General features: G+C 38.0%; 2 protein-coding genes across 8 annotated transcripts in view; one reads left to right on the top strand and one right to left on the bottom strand.

Moving 5' to 3' along the window:
• Nucleotides 1–378, bottom strand: part of LOC123769360 (uncharacterized) — a 183,775-nt gene extending 183,397 nt beyond the window's left edge. The window contains exon 1 of the mRNA XM_069309934.1: nt 225–378. The gene's annotated coding sequence lies outside the window, so the exon portion shown is untranslated. The remainder of the gene's footprint in view (nt 1–224) is intronic.
• Nucleotides 247–17,535, top strand: LOC123769255 (3'(2'),5'-bisphosphate nucleotidase 1). Of its 7 annotated transcripts, none has more exons than XM_069309940.1 (10): nt 247–385; nt 7,010–7,220; nt 8,639–8,732; nt 10,244–10,359; nt 11,426–11,474; nt 11,973–12,035; nt 13,703–13,802; nt 14,031–14,217; nt 15,460–15,623; nt 15,763–17,535. In XM_069309940.1, exons 2-10 carry the CDS (start codon nt 7,089–7,091, stop codon nt 15,857–15,859), a joined length of 1,002 nt encoding a protein of 333 aa, XP_069166041.1. In that variant the 5' UTR covers nt 247–385; nt 7,010–7,088; the 3' UTR covers nt 15,860–17,535. The 7 variants fall into 7 exon arrangements, with proteins under 7 accessions (XP_069166041.1, XP_069166043.1, XP_069166042.1 ...); XM_069309942.1 differs by lacking the exon at nt 247–385 and adding an exon at nt 814–880; XM_069309941.1 differs by lacking the exon at nt 247–385 and adding an exon at nt 870–947.
• Nucleotides 17,536–17,547: the final 12 nt, after the last annotated feature.

Here is a 17,547-nt window from a genome sequence, read left to right on the forward strand (position 1 = left end):
GGCGTCCTGAGACAAGTGAATACAAGAAGTTATTATTACAAGTAGGCTGTTGTTGTTATGTTGTTAAAGATTTAGCTATTCAGGACGGAGTGTCCATGTAGCACGGGCTATGGTGAGCCCGTAAACCAGTAGGCGGAGACAGCACTATATATATATCTATCCCTTGCAGGTGTGTGTGACAGGTGTGAGGCGGTTTATTATCGTGGGTCCCGGGGTAATCTTACCTGCATTCTTATTGGTCGTCTGTGTGTAATTAAGGACAAGACTATCGTAGAGACACTTGGGCTGTTCTGAGTGTGTGTCGTCACTCAATGACTCGCTGAGGAAGACAGAACAGAATCAATTTCTCTCTACGTCTGATTCAGCGCCGAGACCCTCCGGTAAGGTAAGTTTGCTCGTTTGAAGATCTCGTTTGAATAGGCTTTTTGAAAAGGAGAATTTTATGCGGGAGAATATTAAAACTGCTTTCTGACTTCATTAGAAGTTAGGCTACGATTTTTTTTGTTACGAAATTATTCGTCTCTTCGTCCCGTCCGGATCCGTTTTCTATGCGAGTTGGATGTTGCCAAATTGTGAGAAAGTTTAGCAACAGTTTTAATTGTTGCTGTTTATGTCAGGCATGGCAACACTGTCTCGGTGCACTGTGAGTCATGGCAACACTGTCTCGGTGCACTGTGAGGCATGGCAACACTGTCTCGGTGCACTGTGAGTCATGGCAACACTGTCTCGGTGCACTGTGAGTCATGGCAACACTGTCTCGGTGCACTGTGAATGATGGTACAGTATAGGTGTTGTACCAGTAACCAGCGTCCCGCTCAGTGTAACAAGTGCTGTACCAGCCCCACTCAGTGTAACCAGTGCTGTACCAGCCTCACTCAGTGTAATTAGTGCTGTACCAGCCTCACTCAGTGTAACAAGTGGTGTACCAGCCTCACTCAGTGTAACAAGTGCTGTACCAGCCCCACTCAGTGTAACAAGTGCTGTACCAGCCCCACTCAGTGTAATAAGTATACGGGTGAAGGAAGCGAGGCAGAAACACAGGAAACTTGTCCTCATTTATGAATTCCATGAGTATCCTTACCCTATTCCCCTTCACCTCTTACCCATCCCCAGTAGGGAGCCGGACGGCCGAGCGGACAGCACGCTGGACTTGTGATCCTGTGGTCCTGGGTTCGATCCCAGGCGCCGGCGAGAAACAATGGGCAGAGTTTCTTTCACCCTATGCCCCTGTTACCTAGCAGTAAAATAGGTACCTGGGTGTTAGTCAGCTGTCACGGGCTGCTTCCTGGGGGTGGAGGCCTGGTCGAGGACCGGACCGCGGGGACACTAAAGCCCCGAAATCATCTCAAGATAACCATTGCCCTACACCCATTCCCGAATCCCATAACCCCTTACCAATCGCCCTTTCCCCTTACCCATGCCCCTCCACCCATTAACCCATGACCCATTCAACCACTACCCATCCCCCACATCCCCCCCATAAGAAAACAGTGTTTGTAATAAGACGTTGCGCCAAACTTTACACATTCAGTGATAAGGATCCAGCAATTCTTTAGCTGTGCCTCTTTCCAAAGTTTGAGAAGGAATGAAAGTAATTCTGAAGCGAAAGCTTTTCACCTTGCAAAAAAAACATTGGAAAGAAATTACAATCTCGATCTTGCAGGGATTGTCGTTGAGAGTTTGGTAGAAAGTGTTGATTGTTGTCTCAAGGTTATTATTGGATGCCTATTCTCAGAGTCGCGTCCTTTGCATCGAGGGAAGACTCCGGCTGCAGTCTCCGTGGTGTAGTGGTAAGACACTCGCCTGGCGTTCCGCGAGCGCTATGTCATGGGTTCGTATCCTGGCCGGGGAGGATTTACTGGGCGCAATTCCTTCACTGTAGCCTCTGTTTAACGCAACAGTAAAATGTGTACTTGGATGAAAAAACGATTCTTCGCGGCAGGGATCGTATTCCAGGGACCATAGGATTAAGGACTTGCCCGAAACGCTACGCGTACTAGTGGCTGTACAAGAATGTAACAACTTGTATATATCTCAAAAATTTTAGAAATAGCCTAAGCTACTCTATCCCTTTGAGAATTTTTTTCTTGTCTGAATAAACATACTTGAACTCCAACAAACATCAGGGAAAATGAGAAATGAATCCCGCTGCACTATAAAATTATTCCAGGCAAATTCATATCAAACTAATACATTCACTTTGATATGATTGACCTGATTGTTACCTTGAGGTAGGCCCGTAAGTGGTAGTCCTCTTGAACCATTAACAATATCAATAGATGATACTGGAGATCTGTGGAGGTGCGACTGGACCCTGCGTGACGGGAGATGTATCCCTTGTTTCTTGTGATTGATTGATGAGGATTAAGCCACCCAAAAGGTAGCACGGGCATGAATAGCCCGTAAGTGGTGTTCTTGTTAGTCACAGTTGATTTTTTTTTATTGAGGCTGGTATTTTATCCCCTGATTCCATGTATAACTAACCATCCTGTGAGATGGGAATATTTAATGAACTTATAGCTAGTTTTTGATATACACTGTGTAATCTTTCATATAGAATAGGGTAGCAGCACATTACTGTGTATACCTTAGCTTGTTAATAATAACAAAAAAAAAGTTAGTTTCTATCGATAGGGAGAGCGATGGTTCAAAAATCCTTCTTTAAAATATGAATATCTTTCCTATCTCACTAAGATCTAATCTCTGTGATTAAAATGCAAAATTGACTTTGTCACTGCCTTTTTGAAAACGTATACAATCATAAGCTTATTTGTGAATCTCTATTAAACAGTAAATCAGAGAGCGTGTAAGGTTCCGTGTTCCATGTCCGAAGAAACAGGGAGATTTTACATAAATACAGTACATGATAGTTTAAGTAGCGAACGCATACCAACAAATAACGATTAGTATCTATAACAAAAATATTGTTCTATGGAGTTGATTTAACTTCCAACCATGTATTTTTAAATAATCTTTAACGTTTTCTGTCTAGTTATGTTAGATTTGATTAAAAATACGCATTCTACCTGTTAACATCATAAATTAAATTTGCGATAATTTGAGCAGAGAAGTTCGACGACTGGATCACTGTGTACAGAAGGTTGATATGCCAGCAAACACTTTCCAGAGAGCAATATATCTTGGATAAGTCTCTCCACGATATTGTTGCTTGGACCATCGACTTCCTTTGATATTACATATTTACATCTTATTTTGTTATGAAATGATATTTTTTCAGAGTAAAATTATGTTTTCTCATTTTCTGCATCCAGCATCCACATTATAGTGAGTAAATATACCATATTACTTTTTTTTTTCTTTTTTTTTTCTTTTTTTGCAGGGATAATCCTGCGCGGGCCCTAAGCCTCTGGCTGGCCCACTAAGTGTTGCTTGTTTCTGTGTTACTTGGGCGGAGTATGAGTATTTATGACTCGTATGGTCGCTTCAGTAAGATTTTGCCATATGTGTTTAACAACTTCTTCTGCTCTGTTGAATCTAAGTTGAAATCTTAATGGGTTTGTAACTGTGCACTGTGTTAGATAATGTTCCAGTGGTCTGTCGGGCATTTCTCCACAGTGGTGACATTTCCTCTCATCTTCCGGAACCTGTAAGCCTATTTCCCATGCACATGGGTATCCAAGCCTGATGCGATGTAAGTGCACTTCTGTTGTTCTACTGCCCCCTTTCATCAAACTAAGTGGTTCGTAGTTGGTTGAATTCTTGTACCAACCCGCAGATCCTGATGTTGCAACTGCTGTGTTGTGGTCACTGTACATCTTTTGCATTGCTCTGTTTCGAATTACTTTCTTCATCTGTGATAGACTCTGTGGTATGTAAATGTCTACATTTCTCCTCTTAGTAGCAAGTTTTGCAGCTTCGTCTGCAATGTCATTACCTATGATTCCCACATGACTTGGCACCCAGTTGATAAGTACCCGTCGGCCTTGTCGTTTGAGTGTGTGCATGAATGATAAGACATTTGTGATCAGATGGATGTTATCACATATGTGTCCTTGTTGCAAGGTTTCAATGGCGGTTCTCGAATCTGTATGTATGATAACATGTTGTCGGTGTTCAGCAAGAGCATGCTCCAAAGCCTTTTGAATGGCTAGCATCTCTGTTTGTAAAGTCGAACACCCATTTGAGAGCCTCCAACTATTTACAGAGTTTCCTGCTTTAACTGCAGCTCCGGTTTCTTGTCCCTGCTGGTCTACTGATCCATCTGTGAAGTAAGTGAAGCTGTCGGATGCCATGTTTGCCTCTATATGCATCTGTGCAATGTTACGTAGCAGATGAGGATTTGTCTGGTTCTTCTTTCCTTCAAGAGCCATAATCTTAAAGTCTGCTGGCAGAGATTCCCAAGGGGCTTGTATAACAAAGTCTGCATGTATGTCGTCGACACCCCTCTCAGTGACTTTGTTTGTCATATCGAATGTATTGATGGTGTTTATCGCACAATGGGTCCACCTGTTGCTATTGGAGGCTCCTCTGTCCAGAGTTAGTGCTCCAGTGATTAATTACTTCATTGCTTACGTAATGCTAGGAAGGTTTGAGTAGCTTCGGGTCTTTAGTGGACAGAATCTCCAATAGATGGGGCGAGAGTCGCCCCATCTCTCTCGACCGGGCGGGACTCGAAACTTAAATTAAAATTGCTATATCATTGGTCTCCAACATGATATATTTCCTTTGATGCACTCACAATAACGATTATAGCTCTGTCTTTCTGGAGGCATGTAATATTTTAGGCTTTATTAGCGTATCTTTGTTAATTACACAACATATTGGCAAGTGCGTAGGCGTCTGCACTCCATGACCGAAAAGCTACTGAACGCCACTATAAAAACATATATATCTTCACTTGAGCTTTAAATATGTCTAATGTAATGTATTTAAAATAAAGCTTATATTTCTATCTTTCTTAAGACGTGTAAAACATTTGTGTTTATTAACGAATTTACGTAAAATAAACATTCTTCTGAGAGAGTTGCTCTGTCGCTCAGTCTATGCGGGGGTCGGAGCTCGGCGATTATTAAAATACATGAATCTTCATTAGAACTTTAATTATGTCTATGATAAAGTGTTTAAAGTGAGCCTTATATTCCTATCTTTCTTGAGGCATATAAAAAATTTACGATTATTTACAAATTTACGTGAAATAAGCATTGTTCTGAGAGAGAGAGTTGCTCCGTCGATCGATCTGTCCGGAGTCGGAGCTTGGCTATTATAAAAGTACACGTATCTTCGCTTTAAATTTAAATATGCCCATGGTAAGGTATTTAGAACGAAGCTTATATATCTGTCTTTCTTGTGACATATAAAACTCTTACGTTTATTAAGGAATCTGCGTGAAATAGGCATTGTTCTGAGATGAATGCTGCGGTTTTCGAGTTTGACGAGCGATGAAAACTGCCACTTTTATACAACTACAAATATCTTCGGTTTTACTTAAAATATTTGTCTGGTAGAGGTTTTACATATAGATCGCGTTTCTGTCTTTCTTCTGACTAATAAATAATTTTGGTTTAATCAGTTATCAAGATGTTTTCAACAATATTCTTTCAGCGTTCGTCTTTTCCAACTTGGGCGACCCTTTTGGAAGCGCGATACTTGGGTTAACCCATCCTATAGTTGGGTCTGTTTCCAACTGGGGTTCGAATATCTACACCATGTGTAGCAGCCAGGTGGAGGAGGTGAGTGTGGTGTTTACCCGAGTTTACCTGAGAGTCGGTAACTCTAGTGGCCTAGCACTGATCTCGAACCCATTGTTGATGTGACGACTTATATTGAATTTTGTAACTAGCTCATCAAGATTGTTAACTTGGTTAGCTAAATGAATTGTGGGGTTCAGTCCCTGAGCCCATTATGTGCCTCTGTAACCCTTTCCACTACCGCCCACAAGATGGGTATAGGGTGCATAATAAATGAACTAAGCTAACTAACTGGCACTGGTGGTCAGAGGGTAAGGGGATAATGGGGCTTCTCACTATAATGACGCCCTAACACTTGCTGGAGCCCGAGGTGTTGGGTGTGTGTGTATACACGTCATTTCGTACAAGATAAGGGTTGTTAAAACTATCTTAAACAACCTCTACACAACCTAACCCAACTGGTTTTATGGTCTAATCCAACCTAAACCGAGCTTAACATAACCTAACCAGAATAACAATAATGCTATATATGGTTTGTTTTTTAAGTTACAAAAATTAGAAAAGTATGAAACATTTTGTGATATATATAACCCCTAGAATCGTAGATTATAAAAGTCATCATTTCATAATGCATATATGGTATCTAACTATAGAACATATAATGACTAGCTACTGAATGTATAGTGTTGAGAATGTCTGTCTGTCTGTAAAGGCATCCAACCCTAGTTTACACATTGTTGTTTTCCTTCATAAAGATACAATATTTCTCCTTGCAAATTGTGTACAGTATTATCATGGCCTTAGCACCAAAATACTTTCATTTTTTACTCTTTAGTGTGGGTTAAGAAATCATTCTCAAACAGCCGTTTGTTGTATTTTAGTGAGGTACTCAAAGGTTGCCAGATGTAATATATAAATTTTAACAGGCTTACCTAACATAAACCTAACAATCCCAATTTAATCTACGACAACCTAATACAGAGCATTATCCCCCAACAATATAAATTTGGCAGTGAATGTAATGCTGTATTTTTTTTTCTGGTTTTGGATAAATATTTAAAGGGTTGATACTATAACTGATCGGTGAGAGAGTTGCCGTATACAAGGTTCATGAGCCTACCTGTGTTTGATGCACATCTGATCTAATCATCAAATATTAAATACATGTAATGCAATAAAATACTTTGTTAAATTGTTTGAACTGTACTTTTTAAATTACATGTAAATGGGCAAGTATTTAAAGCATAGGGAAAAAGAAACAACAATATTTTAATGGTCACTCATTATAATCATTACAATTTGAATTCTCCTATTTTATAATTAATAATATTATACAAGCATAATTTTCTCATAATTTGCAGATACAAGATTTATAAGTGACACACACCTCCGATTTTCCCTCTAATTTATTTGACAAATAGGAAGACTTGAAGTTACAAAATGTCTTTAGCATCGCAAAGCTCGCCACTTCTCTCGAAGATTGTGTCTTCGTCTGTGGTATTTGCCAACCATGCCGGGAAAATCATCCGTGACATCATGAAAAAGGGGGAACTGGGAATTGTTCAAAAAGAGGTATGGTTTAATTGATAAATATTTATTTTGTGCTTTGTTATATACTGTATTACATTGTTAAGAATTTCTTATGCAATTGCAGTACTGTGATGTGTGCCAGTAAATGATTTGTCTAATAATAATTACATGAAGTGGAGAAGGACATTGTAATTAGGAAGGAAAGGTCATCAAGGCAAATGGGGGGGGGGACCTTCGACAAGCTGCCTGCTTCCTGTCCTTGTTGAGGCCACTAACACTAGTGGCCTTCAGGTAAATTCAGGTATTTTACTGGCTGTTGGCACACTACTGAAAGCATTTCATTAATAACCTTAAAAGCAGTTTTACAATAATAAATTTGATAAGAACATTTACTGTGGCTTCAATAGGTTCTTAGCATCCTTTATTAACAATATTGGGCACTCATTAACTTTTTTTATTTTTCTAGCAGACATTTTGCTTGTGATGACCAAAACACACAAGAAAGTGAAGAGACGACAACGTTTTGGTCCGTCCTGAACCATTATCAAGTCGATTGTGATAATGGACCACAATAGACTTGACAATGGTCCAGGACGGACCGAAACGTCGTCGTCTCTTCACTTTCTAGTGTGTGGTTTGGTCAACATTTTTCAGCCACGTTATTGTAGCTCCTCATCTGCATTTTCTTGTGATATTGGAAGTTAATACTAATTGGCTTAATGAGAAACTCAGGTTTTTGAAAGTTCAATACAGTACTGTCAAGCCTTGAGTATGGAAGCAAACTGTAACGGTTAGCACTCTCGTGAGGTATAGTGGAGGGCTTCACTAACTTGATGCATTATGTACAATAGTATATACTAGTACTGTACAGTATTGTATATAGGTACATTCACAATCGACTTGAGAATGGTCCAGGACGGACTGAAATGTCGTCGTCCCTTCACCTTCTAGTGTGTGGTCTGGTCAACATTGTATATAGGTGTTTGTTTTAAGTTTAATGACTTAATAAAGAAGGGTTTTGCATGAGAAACATTTAAATTTGTATATATTTTATTTGTTATGAGGATAACTAAGTTACAGGTGATCTCACAAGGTATTCCAGGTCCCTATCCGAGGCATATCTTAGCATTAAAAATGTTATGAATATTCTTATCCCCAAAAAATGCCCATGCCTTTTATACATACAGTATATATTAGGCCAGATACAGTATGAAGAAATATTAAAAATAACTGCCATTGGACTGATCTGAACAATAACAAATGCAACTGTAATGTATAGGTTTTTATACAGTATTATAATTAATTATTAGTGTTGACAGCATCATGTTAATATGACATGGAAAAGTAATAATTTTGTCTGCAGTTTGAAACACAATGCAGACATCACAAAATTACTACTTTTCCATTTGATGGATAATATTTGTCATCATTGGTTGTTCTGTTTTTTTTTTTTTTGACAGAGTGCACGTGATTTGCAGACGGAGGCCGACAGGGCAGCTCAGCGGTGCATCATAGGCTCCCTCGCCAGATGTTTCCCAAAGCTCACTATCATTGGTGAGTACAGTTACCAAGGAAGCTGTAGGCATGCATGTGGTTGGGTTAAGCTGAAGTACTATAGTAGTCATAAAGAAGACAATACATTGAATAGTTGCTGTGAGCAAGTACTGAAATATGTACAAATATTATATTTAGATTTATTCAAGGATTATAAACCAATTGTTTTTGTAAGACAATAGATAATAACTGGATGGAGATAATTTTAAAGAATGTTTATATTTCATGCTTGTGTCCAACCACTTGGGCTGGACGGTAGGGTGACAGTCTCGCTTTGTGAAGGTCGGCGTTCAAACCCAGACCGTCCAAGTGGTTGGTCACTATTACTGTACTTTCCTCCATCCCATCCCAAATCCTTATCGTGACCTCTTCTAAGTGCTATACAGCCGTAATGGCTTCGCACTTTTCCCCCCTGATAGTTCCCTTCCCTTCATGCCTTGCTCCTGAGGACCTCTCTTTCTTGTAATACAATGAAATTTAAATTAGATTAAAGTTGCATAAATACAGTACTATGTTTTATTTAAGAATGAATTTAGTTAAAAATAAAGAAACAAATTATGTCATGATATGCATATACAATAATTCTTGGTTGAGCAAATGGAGGTTGCCAATACTATAGATTTACCCGATTTACCCGAGGGCCACTTACGCTAATGGCCTCAATAAGGACAGGATGCACGCGGTTTGTCGTACTGTATTTGCCAAGACTAAAGACTAGTCACCTGAGGTTTTGTTGACATTAAAATCTTATATATTGCCCTGGTAAAGATACCAGACTTGGCATGGTCTTGATGTAATTCCATATATATGAGGCATGTCGCTGCTGACACAAAGCACTACATCTGTGGCAAGTAGTACGCTGATGATCAAGGGTTGCTGCACTTAGCCTAAGGCGTAAATACTGATCACAAGTTATATTCTCTTTGCACATTACTGACACTAAAATTCTTCTTTAGTTGCCTCACAAGCAATTGGACCCGTGTTCAACTCGCAAGAAAAACTAGATATTGGACACTTCATTACACCCAATGCCTCAGTTCAGCTGGCACTAATTAGGTACCAGGAAATTTGGCAATTCTTGTGGGTTGCATCCTGGTAAAGGTCAGTCATTGGCCTGGGATACTCGGTAAGTCTAACGGCTTCCTGTCCCCCGACACTAGGAAACCATATTAGAGTATTTTTGGGAAAAAAAATTGCCTACCACAACAGGTGTAAAATATGAGTTAGAGTTGGAAGGTTTATTTATCTCATTCTATTTACTTGTTCTATATATGCCTAATTGTTACTTTGGCTCCTGATTTGTTTGATCTCTGATTGCTTGAGGTACATCAAAATGCCTTAAAGTTTCTTAATAAGCATTTATTGAAAATGTTGGTTATATTATTCAATTGCAGTGCAAAGTGAATTTTGTTACTCTGATAAAAAATGGCTATTGGTAATGAGTGTTCTACCCAATTTTTGGATTTAAATTAATTTCAGTTGAAATTTAACTGAGTAAATCTTTCTTTTAGGAGAAGAAGGGGAGGAAGATTTGCAGGATCTTGGCCAACAAAGCTTTGATCCTACTACAGAAGCTACTGAGCAAGTTCGCTGCCCTCCGCACTTAGCCTCCCTTTCAGAAGAAGAGGTGAGGTGTTTGTGTGTTTTTTAATGTAGTTTTGTATTTTTAAAATGTACAGAAATTCATAATCACTAAACTTGAATTTGTCTTTCTATATCTTCTTAAACACAAATTTGCAATTTTCAGTGCATATTTATTTTATTTATTTTTTAGTATTTTTATATATTTAAGTATTGCCCTACAATATACTCACAAACAAGACATTATCTTTCTTGAGCAAAAGTTTGGTAAATATCTATAGTATTTCTTTTGTGCGTGCTTTTCAGCCCTCATCTCGGCACCATTGACTTTGTACAAAAAAATAGATGTGCTAAAGAGTGAGTTTGTTGCAAAACTGAGATAAAAATAAAGATAAAAGACAGAGCACTGTATTAAAAAAGAATGGATGTTACGTAATGAGAGCCGAGTGGGAGGATTATATTTTTCATTAACCGTACCAGGTTTAATGGTACTGTACTTTGTTGCACTTTCTTATTATTGAAGGAGACTGCAAATATATGAATTTGCATGAGAATTAATTCATATACAGATGATGACCAAACCGCAACTCAGAAGATGGAGAAGCGATGAAGGTTTGGTCCGTCTTAGACCATTATCAAGAAATGACACAATTTGATAATGGACGAACTGAAACGTTAGTCACTTCTTCATCTTCCGATTTGTGGTTTGGTCATCATTTCTTTAACCACGTTATTGTGACTCGTCTGTGTATACAGCTGACCCTTATATAACTCTGTAGTTTTGTTCTTTGTAAATATTTCTTTAAAAATGTGCTCTATAAACTGAACAAGGAGGAATTTTTTTAAACCTACAATTACAAGGAAAAAGAGGCCATTTTTTGGTTGGAACCATTTGAAAATGGTTTCACTTCGTATGTAATTATGTTGTATATGAACGATGTTTTTGTCGGCACAGGCCATACATTTGGATTTCTGCTAGAACTGACAGTTTTTATTTTTCACCAACCAGTAGTCAAGTTGCCATTTTTCTTATTTCTTGTATTTGAATGTGCATTTATTTGTAAATAAATTATTTTGTTGTTAATAAATCAAACATCTGCTTGTGTTTTCAGATTGTTGTGTGGGTTGATCCCTTAGACGGAACTGCTGAGTACACACAAGGTAATAATGAGTCTTTGGTAATTATATTTACTATATATATATGTCCTAGTTTATTACATAAATGATGGTTGAGGTTTTGGCTGAAGTAAAGATGGCTAATTTATTGAACACCCCCCCCCCCCCTCTCCTCCGCCTTGTGCAAAAAAAAAAAAAAATCGATATAAATGCCCAAAAGGGGAATCGGGAGTGAATTTCATCAGAATTTTGAATTTCAATCACTATTAAATTCCAGCAGCTGTCAATAGCAACACCCCAGTGTCACAGGACTAGGTGTTCCTCATTAGCTGTCATATACAATACGAACAAATGCAATCGCCTCGCACCAATTTCCTTACCGTATCCTGTGTGTTGTTCATAGGATCCCTCGTCCTTACACACACTCATCATGTCCTCCCACTTTCTTCCCGGTCTTCCTCTTCTAAATAGTAACTAGAAGAAAACAACCTTATAAAAATTGTATGTGTACTAATGCAACTTTTTCCCTGTCTCTTGCTCAAGCTTTCGAATGCAGGGAGAGTGACCATCGGGGGGTTTGTAAAACACTTGGAGTGACTTGTGATAGTTAGTTTAAATTTGTTGAAATACTTCTTACACCTTCCTAGCTTCATCCCTCTTCATAATGCAGCCCTTATATATTATTGCACTTTGGTTTAGTTTGCAATATTGTATTTTGTATTAATAATGAAACTTACATCTTATAAAACACACACAAATAGTTGTTTGACAACATAGTCAAATGGAAGAATTTTACTTTCAAACCTTCCTCACGGATAATAATTAAAAAATAAAAAGCAACCATCTCAAATACTCTACGTTGTTTAGTAAAATGCCGCTAAATTGATGTATATTGATAGATTGAAAGGCAAAGAGCTTTCTAACTGTTGTGTTAGGGGTGATCTCTATAGGTTAAAATGTATTACAGTAATTAGTTTGAAGGAATGTAGGCATAAGGATGGGTTGAATTACAAGATCTTCTTTATGAATTGAGTTACAGTAATTTGTCCTATTCTTCGGTGAAATCATTGTTGCATATTGATGTAAATTTAGACAATGTTAAGAAGGAAATGCTTAAGCATTACATTTCTAAATTTTAGGAAGTCCTAACAAGTAACTTGGAACTTGTGAATAAGCTTATTCAAATGTTTTATTTTACGAAACTTGCTATTAATTCATATTTATAATATAGTACTCCGTTGTGGCTCAGTGTATCCTCAGGTACTCCTCCATATTATTTATTTGCCATGGTGCGTTGTGGGTATTTTTCGTATTAAAGTGTATATGGTATTTTTTTTATTTTGAATACTGCACTAAATACTCGTAGGCTACTTCCATATTAAAATACCAGTTGTAATTTGTCGAGTGTCTCAATCTGATATGACATGTATAAAATCAAAACTTCCATGTATACTCAGAATCCAACGGACCCTCAAAAGTGGAAGTTTCTTGTATGAATAAGACATCAAAGATAGAGGTGCAGGATCTGGTTTGGTTGGGTTTTAAAGGCTCGAGAAATTTTGAGGTAGTTTGTAATGTCTTTAGTAAATTATGCAGCTCCTTTGAATTGAATGATAAAGTACAACTGCGTATAGAAATAAAGTACATAGGTATAAAGTGTTAGGTAATTCTTTTGTGAGCCCTTTTTTGCTTTTTTAAGAGCCCAGAATACATGCAGTTTCGGGTAAATCATTTAAAGATATTGAGGATTACATTATTGTACTGTATATGCAGGATGAAAGCAGTAAACATCGTGTAGTGTAGGATTTAGCGCACTGAGAGCCAAATACACACTAACTACAAAGAATAAAAAGGCAAAAAGTTATGCTGAACACAATGTAGAAGTGGTTTTACCATTACAGTATACTATATAGTGTCGCTGATCATTTGCACTGCTTTAATAAAAACTTTCATCTTTTAACTGATACACGATATTGCCTCTCGTGGAGGCATTATCTTCTAATAAATTTATATACACCTTATTGAAGCATTGTTTCCATGTGACTGCACCTGTGTTTTGCATGCTTTTATTCAGATTTGAACTACACCAAGTACTGTACTTTAACAAAGAAATTTGTTTTGGCTTTCATGTGATATTATATTTGATATTTTGGCATGTTGTAATTTGCCTCATAAAATTTCATCTCAAAATTATATACTTTTGACTACATATTGTTAATTAAGTGTTCAGTAATGGTACTAATGAGTCAATATTAGCTGGGAATCCTTAACAGGTCTTCTTGACCACGTGACGGTGCTGATTGGCTTTGCTTCCGCTGGGAAAGCAGTTGGAGGAGTTATTCACCAACCCTACTACAATTATCAAAATCCTGGGTAAGCACTTGGGAAAATTTGTATGTACAGTACAGTATTTTTTGTTCATGTTGGGATTTGTTTCTAAACTAGGCACTGGAGCCTGAGTACCAAAATTCAGTATCCTTTTACCAAAAAACAAGATCTGCCACTTGCTTACATGCAGTTCTCCACTTACTACTGGGTACAAAGTAAGAAATATGGCAATGATTATAAAAACCTACTCACTCTTTTTCTGTCATGTTGCAGGAGTGAGCTAGGTCGGACTATATGGGGAATAGTGGGAGGAGAAGTTTGTGGGATGCCACTGGTGTCTCCTCCAGATGGTCGTTTGATTGTCACTACCACAAGGTCACACTCTTCTTCAACTGTTAATGATGCAATTGATGCAGTCTCCCCTGATGAGGTTCTCAGGGTTGGAGGAGCAGGTCATAAAGTGAGTTGTTACGTACCTCCCAAAGGAATATTCTGGAGATTTAACTTAATTAATATTTTTCTGAGCTGTTGACTACTTTCTAAGGCAAGTACCTTTTGGCCCCCCAGGACAGGTCTATGCATAATCACGGCAGGTCAACAATCTTCCCCCAGTGAAACGGACAGCTTTTCAAACTGTTCATGTTGAGTCGTACAAATGTTAGAAAGAAACCGGAGAATATTCAGTCCTTCCCCAAAGGACTCCCAGAAAGCTCTATAGAAAACTCAAAGCTCTTCCAGGTATTAATATTAATATTCTTGCAAACTACCAGTTGCTCCATCTTCATGCTACACCTGACCACCACCAGGTCACCTGGAAAATATAAAGTCCCCTAACTCCAGCTACCTCACTGGCTTCCATGCTGGGTGATGGATACATGAGTCATTCTTTAGAAACTCGGGTATTGTTGTGCAGTGGGATTATGCTATAAGTAGATGGTTTTTATATGTGTATAAAAGTCATTTGTGTATGCATGCTCTTAAAAAATAAAAAAAGGAGTTCTGTAATGAATATACATCCAGCAGAGAATTGGTACTTTCAGTAGAGTACTGATATTACAGCACACGAACCCACAACATAGCTATAGGTTGGTGCTGCTTCAGACTACAGTACAGAGGAACCTCGGTTTTCGAATGCCCCTGTTTTCAAATTTGTTTCTTGAGCTCATTTTCTTAGAAAAATTTGATCTGGTACTCGAGGTTTGCCTTGGTGCTCGAGCTTATTGATACACATACGGGCTGACCGAGCATGTGGCGTGCTTCAGTTTAACAGCGCTTCCCGCCTAGTGACGACCACGCTTGAATTCTTTAAGAATTTCATTGTTTTTGTACTTTCTTGATTTCTGAACATAAGTTCTTATTATATATCACGCCATGGATTCCAAGCATACTGGGACTGAAATAAGAAAAATAATGAATGCAGATAACCATAACAAAATCAAAGGATTCCTGTTGTACTGATGTGGAATGTTGTCCTACTCTAACTAAGCATAGTCCTGTCCATGGATACTGCAGGGGGCCTTGCCTAAGGTGTGATAGTGCTACAACTCAGAAATATATATTAAATAAACATTTTGCTTGATCTTGAAGATAAACCATTATTAATTAGCACATCCTACAATATCACACATATTTCCTGGCTATGTATTAACTTTATTACTTGTTCTTTATCATTGATCATCCAGCTTTCAACAAACATTTTCAGGTGATGCTCCTTTTGGAAGGAAAGGCTCACGTGTACGTCTTTGCCAGCCCCGGTTGCAAAAAATGGGACACCTGTGCTCCCCAAGCTATTTTAGAAGCAGCTGGAGGAACACTAACAGATATCAAAGGTGCTTTAATCCCGTATCATTCTACTGCTCCCCACAGGTATGTTGTCGACTATATCACTATATACTTGTTCATGTTGAAGTATAATTAGTCTTGATAGTTCTATTTTATGCTCTTACTGAATCACTGCAACCCAATATAGAAAGCTATGCTCTTACATAACGATGGATTTATGCAGAAACTCGACTGGGGTGCTTGCTTCAGCACCAGGTCAGAAACATGAGGTCTTCCTAGCCAAGATTCCACAGCACGTTAAGGACAATTTAAAAGCCTAATGTTTTGACCTGATTTAGTGCATTGTTGTTCTTGAGGTGCATCGTACATCAACCATGGTCATTGGTGAGATACATTATCATTAAGTACTTATTGTAATTCACAGAGCATAATAATGATACATTTTAAATTTTAATTTGTTTATTGCCTGCATAAACATATTAAAATGGAAAATTTATGTGGACAAAATATTTTGTAAATGCTTTATTTGTACATATAGTAGTTTTTTTCAGTGCTTCTTTGGTTTAGGAACTGTTGTGTTATTTCCATTGAAATAAAGTAAAGAATAGTTAAAGAAGAAAGATTTTGATAAAAGGCTTTTTTGTTAATTTTGGTGGTGGGTAAAGTGAGATGTATGTGGCAGAGGTGAAGTAAAGCACAGTGTGGAGGCACTTACCGTGGCCTCGTCACTTACCATGGCCTCGTCACTTACCGTGGCCTTGGTACTTACCGTGGCCTCGTCACTTACTGTAGCCTCATCACTTACCGTGGCCTCGTCACTTACCGTGGCCTCGTCACTTACCGTGGCCTCGTCACTTACCGTGGCCTCGTCACTTACCGTGGCCTTGGTACTTACCGTGGCCTCGTCACTTACTGTAGCCTCATCACTTACCGTGGCCTCGTCACTTACCGTGGCCTCGTCACTTACCATGGCCTCGTCACATGCCTGTGGCTCGTGTTCTCTGGATATCTTGTCACCGTCTGCTCTTTCATTTCTGCCGTGTAAGTCTTCCTGCTGTGGTGCTTTCTTTTGATAAGTATACGCGTGACTTATAATTGACTGAATCAAAATGTGATTGGATTATTTCACTGTAATGCACTGAATTTTTTGTATCTGGTAAGGGTTCAGGTAATTAAAGTGTGCTTAGCATAACTACAATCAACATTAACTACAAATGTTATTTCATTTATTTAGTGTTACTAATTAAAAAATAAGAAATACTAGCAAACAATTATTAAATGTTAGAAATGCATGTTTTTGTGTTTATAAACTCTTAATATTTGTTGTCTAAAAATTAAGAAAGGCTCTAGTCGCTTTACACTTAAATACCGAGCTGCATTCAGTCCCCAGTTGGTTAGGTTAATGTAGAGTAGACTACATTTGTGTATTTTAACATTCCTCTCTACCACAATCTTTCCTAAAGACTTAGGAATAGCTCTTGCACAAAGTTGAGCATGAAACTGTTTTACAGGATTTAACAAATAAAATATTCCTCTCTTAGGAAGTAATATAGAGATTAACATATACTTTAGGGTTAGAATCCAGCCTTGTGGAATAATGTGAGAGTGGTACTATAGTATCAGGAGTAGTTACAGTACTTGGAATTTACTGTTTCATTAATATAAATAATTTTGTTGCCCGAAACGCTATGCGTGCTAGTGGCTTTACAAGAATGTAAAATCAACTGCGTTTCTATGTTCTCTCTTAACCCCTAATGTACCTTCTTGTATATAAATAAATTAATAAAGTAAGTTCAATAGAATGAGTGGGGTCTAGAATAAGGTTGATGTACTGAATATTTGTGAAACGCACCGGTTTGACACCACTCGTCTTGCGTGTTTTTTACACTTGTATTGGCATCGTGAGTGATGTCTAGTAACTTTGTTTATTGTTCTACAACAGTGCTAAATAGTCTTCCAGGCTTGGCATCTTTTCATAATTACTTACTTGAAAGTCGGCTGGTTTTAT

This window comes from Procambarus clarkii, chromosome 66 (assembly GCF_040958095.1).
Source record: "Procambarus clarkii isolate CNS0578487 chromosome 66, FALCON_Pclarkii_2.0, whole genome shotgun sequence".
NCBI classification, from domain to species: Eukaryota; Metazoa; Arthropoda; class Malacostraca; order Decapoda; family Cambaridae; genus Procambarus; species Procambarus clarkii.

Coding starts and splice junctions, on each gene's coding strand:
- LOC123769255 (XM_069309940.1), top strand. CDS start 7,089: ATGTCTTTAGCATCGCAAAGCTCGCCACTTCTCTCGAAGATTGTGTCT. Junction 8,733..10,243: donor CCCAAAGCTCACTATCATTG/GTGAGTACAGTT, acceptor TCTTTCTTTTAG/GAGAAGAAGGGGAGGAAGAT. Junction 11,475..11,972: donor AACTGCTGAGTACACACAAG/GTAATAATGAGT, acceptor CTCTTGCTCAAG/CTTTCGAATGCAGGGAGAGT.